The sequence below is a fragment of the Sinocyclocheilus rhinocerous genome, unplaced genomic scaffold (assembly GCF_001515625.1).
Source record: "Sinocyclocheilus rhinocerous isolate Xijiao unplaced genomic scaffold, SAMN03320098_v1.1 scaffold2583, whole genome shotgun sequence".
In the NCBI taxonomy this organism is placed as follows: Eukaryota; Metazoa; Chordata; class Actinopteri; order Cypriniformes; family Cyprinidae; genus Sinocyclocheilus; species Sinocyclocheilus rhinocerous.
In genome coordinates this window covers 133,002-143,273 of record NW_015650696.1, presented here as the reverse complement: position 1 = coordinate 143,273, position 10,272 = coordinate 133,002, and the positions used below count along the sequence as shown (strand labels likewise).

Below are 10,272 nucleotides of genomic sequence, written 5' to 3'. Positions count from 1 at the left end.
ATTCATGTTATGGATGAATAATTAAAAATATGCATTTTAAGAGATCACAGGAGCATATTTCCATATGCCAAGCATCAATGTAATATCTAATTAATATAATAAACTGTATGTCTCTTATAATAATTTTTAATGTACAAATTCACAACAGAAACTTGAAAGTTGAGAGATGTTTTATATCTAGAAGCTCCAAATTTTAAATTCCCTGATCTCTCTAGGTCTTCCATGACTGTGAGAAACTATGAAACTGAACTATAAAATCCACTGCAAGCCTTTTATATGAATCAGCGAGAAAAGACTTGACAATAAAAGCTTGTTTTGTTTTATTCCTTTCACTTTTTTCATCTTTATTGAATTTGTGTGGCATTTTAAACATATTTACAATTATTGTGTTTTTTTGTTCAGTTCAGTAAAAATACAAATACAGAACACAGCTTTGTTAAAACTCACCCAGCAACAACAGGGAAGAGTGTTGACCTGGGCTTCACTCACCATTAGTCAGTCATATTACAGGGAGAAAAGAAAAGAAGAGAAATGACAGGTACAGGAGCAGCCGGACACCGCTGCTGCCATCTAGAGGGGAGGAGAGGACACATCTCCCTCAGACTGGGATGAGAGGTTTAGAAACTGAGGAACTGAAAGGACAGGATATAAAGAGAAAGACCATTAAGGGGAGCTGATTGATGACACCCAGCATCCCATCAATGATCCTCGAGTCTTTTTGACAGACTGATTCTCACAGTTTCTTCATTACCCAAGATGAGAAAATAATTAGCTTTTCCTTCTCTGGTCAACTACATGAAGTTTTCTGAGGGTGAGCCATTTTACACGAGTCTGAGAGCATAAGGCTGAGCACATCTTCCAAAGAGACTGAATCAATATTCATTAAAGGTCAATTAAACCAAAACATGAATAAATAAAATCAAACAAAATACTTCAATGTTGGCTGCAGGTTGTGTTTAATCATCTGATATCAGAAATCTGTTTCTCTGTCTACCATCACCGTGTTTCAGAAAACATGTCCAGGGACATCCAGAGTGTTTACAGCCCAGGACTGAATAAGTCATGTTAAAACTCACATGAAATATTCAGAGGTATGCATCTGACTAATGAAAGCATCCAGAAACTGGAATGACAAAAAAAGTCTTTGACCTCAGTTCAGGAGTATTCCCAAGTCTAAAACATCATACACATCACAGGTTTAGTTGTTATGCAATTGTATTCAAAATCCTTGCACTGTTTTTTTGTGTTTATTTACTTTGGGTGTCTTGTAAAGGGCACACAGTGTATTTTATGAACTCTAAACCCCATATATATAAATCTCTACCTTGTTGGCTACGATTAGTGGTAAATCTTGGCTGTTGAAAGAATCTGGTCTGGTCTAACAGAGCGGCACAATCGACAAATGAAAACAAATGGTGATGGCCATGAGCATTAGCATCTAAAGCACTGCGACTCCTACCCACAAGTTACAGTTACTTCAAGTGTTGATTCATTGTGTTGCAAAATCAACCATCAGCCCATCCGTGTTTCAGAATGCAGTATGAATGACATTCTGGGCATTCCCAATGGATGAAAAAAAAAAAAAAAAAAGATGGGAATGGAACAACGCAGGTTTCTGGAATGACGGTGGTGACTGTGTCACAGGCAGCAACTGTTCGATTAGCAGCATGTGTCCGTTTTTACCCGCTAACCTTAACAAAGACATCGTAGATACTGTAGATCTAGAGAAATTATGGAGAAAAGAACATTCCTGGGGGCCTCTGGCCTAAATTCAGCCTCAGCTGGAGAAAGATTTCACAGGAGGTCACATCCAACATCTGGCATCTCCAGGAGCCCAGCTCAGAAAGAGAAAGACTCTGAAGGCGGTCTGGTCAGAGAACCATTAATCCATCATTTTGAAGTGGTTTAGCACTGAGCCGATGATATGAAATGCCGCCAAATTGGAGAGAGAGGGGAAAAAAAAGAACGAATGAACTTGTTAAAATCCTTCCCCAAGTGAGAAACACACCTCCATTTCAGAAGGTCTTTTAGTCCGCTAATGCGTGTACAGTGTGTACGGACATGTCAGGCCAGCGGCCACAAGAGAGAGACACACGATCAATCCAGCAGTCTGTCCTTCAGAGAATATATGAGAGAGACATAGATAAAGAGAGTTCGATCTGTTCTGGTCCCATCCGTTCACTGCAGTCCCTTGATTCACAGACCGGGACGAGACAGTGGTTGGTGGGTACAGTTCTCTCCTCTCCTTTGCACTGGCAGCTGCTGTCTTTCACAAGGAGGGAGGCGTATAGAAAAGGGGCAAGCGAGGGGGAGGACGCCCCCCCGGTGAGTCCGCTTTACCGCTGGGTCTCGCTGCCAGGCAGGGTGATGTTGCCCAGGTGCAGGACGGGCAGAGGGTGGGCCTCCGTGTTGAACACCCAGTTCTCAAGAGGCAGCAGCTCATCGCTGGAGAAAAGTAGATAGAGATACCTACAAAAACACACACAAGGTTCATACATTTAAGCTGATACTGATACCAAACTGGGTCATGGATCTGATGTATCTAATTCAAACACATCTGGTGATGGGAAACTGCAGTGTTTCAATGACACCAGCAGGCGGCAGTAATGGCTGGCTGTCTTTCCACTCCAATTTACTTTGCAAATCCCACTTTGTTTAGCTGAGAGTCACTGTTTTTCACAGGTGTAGCCATATGTTGCATAGTTATGTTAACCATTACAGTAATAACTGAGCATTATTACATTGTTTTATATACAATAATAATGTGTATTAGCATAATGAACTGAAACGGTTTGTGTTACTATAGCAACAGAGCTTCAGCACATTGTATTTTAATAAATGAAATGATTTTTACTTGAGCGTTTCAGCCAGGAAGAAGCTTTGCTGGACGTCATCGTAGGTGGGGTTGGAGGAGTAGACATCTTTAACACCAGAGAATCCTCCGCTTACTCGGCAATATTTATCTATAGCCTGCAGAAAATACGGAGAAAGTCTGGAGTCAGTAAGAGCTTTCGTTCTTTTTTTTTTTTTTTTTGGGAAAGAAATGAATACTTATTCAGCAAGGATGCATAAAATAAATGAAGCAGCACAACTGTTTTCAGCATTGATAATAATTAGAAATGCTTCTTGAGCACCAAATCAGCATTTTAGAAGGATTTCTGAAGGATCATGTGACACTGAAGACTGGAGTAATGATGCTGAAAATTCAGCTTTACCACCACAGGAATAAATTACATTTTAAAATATATTCAAAGAGAAAACAGTTTAATAATATTTCACAATATTACTGTTTTTACTGTATTATGCTACTGTATATTTTTCAAAAACATAAAAAAAACATACCAACGCCCAAACTTTTGAACGGTAGTGTATATATAATATTACATATAATAATAATAATAATAATAACATATTTGTCCCCATGACAACTACATTGTTTATTTTTTGGATAATGTTTATATTTTCCTAAATTCTGTTTGACTTTTTCAACTGAATTGACTATTTCTTGCAAATTTGTGAAAAATAGTGAAGTTCCATTTGGTAAAACATGTTTTAGTTCTTAATATATTCATTATTGCGGCTTAATGTGAGAAATATCTTCACAAACGTGTTGTTCTGGAGAAAAGAAGAAAATCCCTGCACCTTAGATGAACGTTTGATGGTTGTTAAAAGATGCTTGAGTCATGACCATGTCCTTGATTTGAATTATGCGCATATCTTACATCAGTGAGGGCCAGACTATTGTTCTTAAATTCGATTAAACCATATAATATCTTGCCGTTTCTAATAAAGTTACCATCCAACTGGTGAGTAACTCAGGCTAGCTCAGTTCCAGATGTACCATTTCCTGTGCTTTAGCCCAGAAAGATCATCTATGCAGTATGTGCTATATCAAGTGAAACCCTGTCCTAATCACCACTTTATGACTGCAAATCAAACCAATGCATGACTGTGTACTCGCAGTAATGATGACAAGCTAAAAATAGAATATATATGAAGCCGCTCTATTTTTCTGGCCCTGTTCTCCAAGAACCAATAATGCTCCATTAGTGCTGTTCCAGCCTCTGCAGGCAGGAGTGATGCAAGCCATCTGTGCCAGGAAAACATGGCATGATGTGCTCACCTGCCTGGAGCAGAACTGCCTGAAACAGCTGCTACAATGAGGACTCACCTCACACGGTTATAACGCAACAGCAGCTGGCCTGATCCAGCCTCCAATTAACCCATTCAACAGAGATTCACTCAAGACTTGCAGCTTCATTTCCTCTACTTTCCATTTAGATTGCCTTTGCATCATCTAATATCTTTAAAAAGGCTAACTTAACACTGTTAAGTATAATCTTTAGCAAATCTCAAAATTAATTTCCATTTTTTCCATACTATACCTTCTAATGTTATGAAGCCTAAATGTACTTGTAGCATTTAAAACAATGGATTTTAGTTTTTTAGGATTTTATTTATTTATTTTTATATAAATCAGAGATGCCCAAACTTCAAAAATCTAATTTAATTGAGGGCTGTGAGCCAAAATTTTATTTTGCAATCTATCAAACTATATTATAAGAAAATATATAAAATAAAAAATAATAAACAAATGTAAACAATTTAAAAAAATTACTTTTAATCTAATTGATGAATTGACGATATGCCTAAAATTTTTCCCTTTCCATGGCATGTTGGGCCAAATCAAAGCTTATCACAAGACAAAGTTTGTCCAAAGGTCTTGGTTTGGCCATCTATATCAGCCATTTACTGGTTATCAGCTAATTCTGCCTGAATGTTAATATCATTCCTAGACATAATTACATCATTTCCACCATAAAACAACATATCTGTGAACGCTATAGCAGTTCAAATAACCAAACTGTCATGAAGTCGAAAAATACCAACCAAAGCCATTCATTTAACCTCCAACTGACCATCTTACTTCACATGAGATATGGTGAGAACTGGTGAGAAAATCTTAACCGATCCTGGAGATAACAGTGGACGCCAAACAGATAAACACAATACCGTTTATCTACACGAAGAACAGTGATAGGAACGCAAAGAGAAGAGACGGTGAGACTCTGAGATCCTGGAAAGAAATAGATGCACAGAGAGCTGGAGACAGAAAATGATAAAATTAGAAGAAAAAAAGAGCCGAAGGAATTTCGGTGACTGGGGAAAAAAGTGAGCTCTATTCTGCTCTCTTTCTCCTTTTACAGAAAAGGGGAGAGTGAAAATGAGGGAGGGAAGGAAAGAAAGAGCCCAGGCACCCAGCGGCTCATCAAAAGAAGCCCAATTGCAGTGAAACAGTACTGTACCGGCAGAACAATGACACCCAATCAGAGAGAAACCAATGACACTTCATTCTCAAGAGCACTTTGAAACTGTTCTAAAAACACAAAGACAAACACATTCCCTAAAAAACACAGCCCAGGTCTCGCCGGAATAAGAGTGTCATGAAAATAGAGGGAAGGATAAATCTAAAAAACAGTGATAAACAGATACGGTTGGAGAGGTACATGACTACTACGCGCAGCAAAAAGATGCCACAGATAGAGCGACTGGGACTACAGATGGATATCAAAGTGATGAGATATGGGTTTAGATACTAAGAACACCCTGTGCCGTACACACCGTCTGACCTTATTCTGTCTCTGATATCCGGCTGAACTCTGATGCCTGGAGATACCAGTCCTGGGAGAGTGAGTCAAACTCCTGTTTGTGCTGCTTGTGCCCTAGCTTTGTGCTGGTGATTTTTGCACAGGCACCACTTAAAAAAAGACTCTTCTCTTACACTGATATTGAAGTTCTGGCTGAAACAAAATAAAGTGATCATTTTTGTCATGCTATGGCTGATAGCCGATAAATGGCAGATTTGAAAAATCTGATTATTATGTCTGAAATAAATAAAAACAAAACAATCCAAAACCTCAACAGTTTTTGCCAACATTGAAACACTTGATGTTTATTGAATACAGGCATCCCAACTTTGTAAATGCAGAGTATGGAATATGGATAACTATTTATTTTGAGAGTTGACATGAGAATATAGATGGGACCTTTATTATAGGAAAGTGCACTTAAAAAGGGCTTTTAAAGGTTTAAATCATTGCTGTTATCCAGTGCTATCGCTATTATATGATGGCAAAAGTAATCTAAAATCTTGGAAAGCAGTTTCTACAATAACACATCCAATATTTAGTTGTAGGCACTCCTTTCTGAGGATATTCGATAAATTTGATATTCATCCAATATTCACTATCCAGTAAAAATGGATTTTCCAATTAACCACAATCTCCATTGGAATCTCTACAGCGATTTTTGTCTCGATGACCTCAGGCCTCAGGATATAGTATTTCTCATTCTGTCTCACAGCCACTGCCTCCAGCCCACTGTCGAACTTAAAGGCCTCTGGACCGAGCTTCAGCACTGCAAACAATAAAAGGTTTATGCGTTTAGTACTATTAGTTGAACCTTCGGCTCACATGGTGCTATAAACTATCTAAGAAACTATCTGTCTGAGAGCTTGTTGTGGCTGAGCTGCAATCCATCAATGTCTTTCAGTCAAGTTGTGTAAAAAAGAAACGCCATACTCTGAAAATAACCTGTAGTGTTACCATGGCAACAAAACCATGCTACAAATGAGCCCAAAGATCTAATGCGGTTTTTTATACCCTTCATCTCTCTCTTGTCCCCTCTTATTCACTAACCAGTGCGATCGTAGCTTTCGTGGCAGGTGTGTGCAATCTCTGCTCCGAGCTGCAGATAGTGTCCAGCTTTATCATCTGGCGACCCATCAGCCCCCAAGGCAAACATGCCCCCAGCAAAGCAAGTCAGGTGACCCATCTTACGCTCCAAGTGGCCGTTTTTCCACTCCCCGATGAAAGTAAGGCCACCGTTGGACTTCCGGATGAGGTGGCGCTCGATAGCCTATAGGAAGAGAGAGAGAAAGAGAGGATGAACAGAGGAAAAAAAGATGCAGCACGAAACAACACACAAATTGCCATGGCAACCAGCAGCCCTCACCTCGATGGCATCATCATAGGTCTTGCGTGCCTCTGAGTCTGTTTTATCAGACATTAGCCAGGCCTTCAACAGGTACTCATAGAAACTATCACCCAACCCACCTACTGAGGTGTGATCTGCAGAGCGAGAGAGAGAAACAAGATAAGCCGAGGGGAGGTGAGAATTCGGCTTTTCACAATATTCACTTTTAGTAGATATACACTACTATTTTTAGATATATACACTTACTATTTTCAGTAAGAAAGACATTAATAATTGTATTCAGCAAGGACACATTAAACTGATCCAAAGTTTTGTAGTTTGTCTGTAAACAGCTTTACTATTTCAAACAAATACTGTTCTTTCTATTAAAGAATCCGGAAAGAAAATGCATCACACTTTCCACAAAATATTAAGCAGCACAACAGTTTTAAAAAACGATAATAATAAGAAGAAATGTTTCTTGAGCATAAAATAAGCATATTAGAATGATTTCTGAAGAATCGTGTGACAATGAAGACTGGAGTAATGACCCCAGTCATGGCTTTTAAAATATATCTTATTAAATATTATATTAAATATAAATATTATATTACATATCTTTTAAATTATAATATTTCACAATATTACTGTTTTTACTGTATTTTTGATCACATAAATGCAGCCTTGGTGAGCATAAGAAACTTCTTTCAAAAACATACAAAAATTATACCAACTCCAAACTTTTGAAGGGTAGTGTATGTGATTTACAGTCTTTCTCTTCCAGAAAAACAGAAAAAATAAAATAAAATACTGAGGACTCATCCGGCACTACATAGATTTCTGTCCAATCAAATACTTTCTAGAATGAGAACGCTCCATCCTAAATAACTGCAAATCATGGTTGTGACATTAATTATAAAAAGTCCTGTAGCTTGTTGAATGTTAGTTACTGATGGTAAGGAAAAAAAAAAGAGAGAATAACTCCAATAGTTATTAAGCTTCGAGTAAAGCGAGCTTAATAAATTCTTCAAAATGACAAAACTGGCCTAATTAGATACTTCTAAACTCCTAATTTTGTGAAAATGCAACTGGAGCCAATAAAAGCCTGCTATGATTATATACTGTTATTCTGCTTGCTCAGTTTTGGTTACTCTTTTCAAAGCGCAGTCTTTTAATGTGCCTGAATGCTGCTATAAAAGTGTATTCAGGCTTGACGCCGACCCTCATTACAATAAAAATGCGCAGGTGAGCATGTTTTCGCAGGCGTTTATCCAGCATGGACACACACCAGCACACACCTAATCACTTATAAACACAGCCATAGAGTGTGTTCCACTTTGACCCAGCTAATGACTCTGCAGAGTGAATGTGTGTAAAGTGTGAGTGTTTGACAGGCTGGGAGTCATTTGTGCCACTAATGGATCGTAATGGGAACCTACAACAGAACATGTAAACAATCTGTGTTGACTTGTTGGAGGGATCTGTAGAAATTAAGACAGAAATATTGAAGACATGGACACAAACATAGAATATTAAAAAAAAGAGGCACTAGGTTGGAGCCATGGCTTTGTGGTTAGCGGATATTGAATTATGGTGCTCATGTGGGCAATCAGAGTTCGAGTCTATCTATCTTATGTCTATGTCTGTATCTATCTAGCAGTTTCTTTGTCTCTCTATCTGTTCATCCATCCATCCATGTTATATATCTATATCTGTCTGTCTATACGTCTATATGTCTGTCCATTCATCCATCTAATCGGTCTATATATCCATCCATCCATGTTATATGTTTGCATCTATGACATCTGTATCCATTCACCCAGTCTTTCGATCTATATCTGTCAGCATCCACCCATCAGTTTGCCTGACTATCCATGTCTACATCTGTCTATTTATCTGTTTGTCAGCCTAATATCTGTTTGTTTGTATGCATATCTATGTCTGTCTTTGTCTATCTGTCTGTCTGTCTGGCTATCCATACATTCTCTCTCTCTGAGTGACAAGATTTACATGAAAGCTTGTTAACCCATCTAGAGAACAGACAGGACACCACTCCAAAGGAGAGCAGGAAGCATGATGTGTGCAGGAGGCAGAGGAGTGCATACTGTACACTTGCTGTATATAGTATCATGGACGAGTGAGGGAGGAGCCCAATAGCACTGTCACAGCTCATATCTGCCAAGGTTAGCGAGCTGTTCTGCGTTCAGCCTGCTGAGAGAGAGCTAGCAGGGTAAACGTTTAGGAGATGAACTGCCAAAAGCCATTCTGGAAGGTCTTTAGAGGAGACTGTGGGTGGAGAACAGATGCAGAGGTGATGTTTTACAAGAGAGAGGTGTGAACACGCAAGTGACACTGCTAAAAATTGCCTCTTGCAATAGCTGGTTTAAAAAGTGAGTGAGAGCTAAAGATATCAATGAGGCAGCAACAAGGCAGGAGGCTGAAACACTTTATGAGAGATCCTTTACAGAGACACTGAGACAAAGTAAAAGATGTATTTTATGCTAATGGATGCGAGGGGACTGACCTAGTAGAGGCAAGATGTAGAAGCTGAGATGAATTATTCAACAGAAGGGAAAAATGAGAGGTAGGGAAAAAAACAGAAGAGAAAGTGAGAGAGAGACTGATGTCCAATCACAGACCACTTGTAAGTAACTCTTAATAGTCCGTCCTGCCGCAAGAGGTGGGACATGTTGGAATATGAAGGGAAAAAAAATGTTGTTTACATTTTCTGCAGAAACTGTCAGTGCAAAAGCTGCTGAAACAATGCTGCAGGTAATTCCCAGAGTGTTGCCATGTGGTTGTCAAGGTAGTCTGTGGTTGCTAAGGCACTGCTTACAGTGCCAATTCAAAAGAGCCCAGGTCTCTTGTCCCCAGATATGGCTCAGATGTCTCCTTAAATTGAAAAATGAAAGAAGAAAAAAGAAAAAAATGTGTGTATCATTTATGCCCCAAGGACAAACAAAAGGACAAAAGTGCAGGATGAGTTGGGTTAAGATTTAATTGATTTTTGCCTTTGCACGCAATACCAATAACTATATCTGGATAGAGCTAGAAAAATGTGAAGTATAAGAAGAAACAGTTCAGAGAGAATGTGTGGATCTCGACAGTGTGAGAATCTTGACAGGTTGAAAACAACAGAGAGAGGAAAACAAGCTGCTCAGAGACAGCAAAAGGAATGGAGAAAAAAAGGTACAGGAAAAAAGACGAATGTGTTCGAGCAGCACAGAAATCGTAATAAATATAATAAAATAATACACACTATCAATGATTAAGGTGATGATTAATACATAGATGGTG

The 10,272-nt window shown here is 38.7% G+C and overlaps 1 protein-coding gene across 1 annotated transcript in view; it reads right to left on the bottom strand.

Moving 5' to 3' along the window:
* Positions 1–360: 360 nt before the first annotated feature.
* The window catches only part of LOC107712247 (mannosyl-oligosaccharide 1,2-alpha-mannosidase IB-like), a 105,025-nt gene continuing 95,113 nt past the window's right edge, over positions 361–10,272 (bottom strand). The window contains exons 10-15 of the mRNA XM_016517429.1: positions 7,015–7,130; positions 6,699–6,918; positions 6,278–6,417; positions 4,172–4,212; positions 2,855–2,992; positions 361–2,469 (exon numbers count right to left, since the gene is read on the bottom strand). Coding sequence (XP_016372915.1) covers positions 2,337–2,469; positions 2,855–2,992; positions 4,172–4,212; positions 6,278–6,417; positions 6,699–6,918; positions 7,015–7,130 — 788 coding nt within the window. The 3' untranslated portion in view covers positions 361–2,336. The remainder of the gene's footprint in view (positions 2,470–2,854; positions 2,993–4,171; positions 4,213–6,277; positions 6,418–6,698; positions 6,919–7,014; positions 7,131–10,272) is intronic.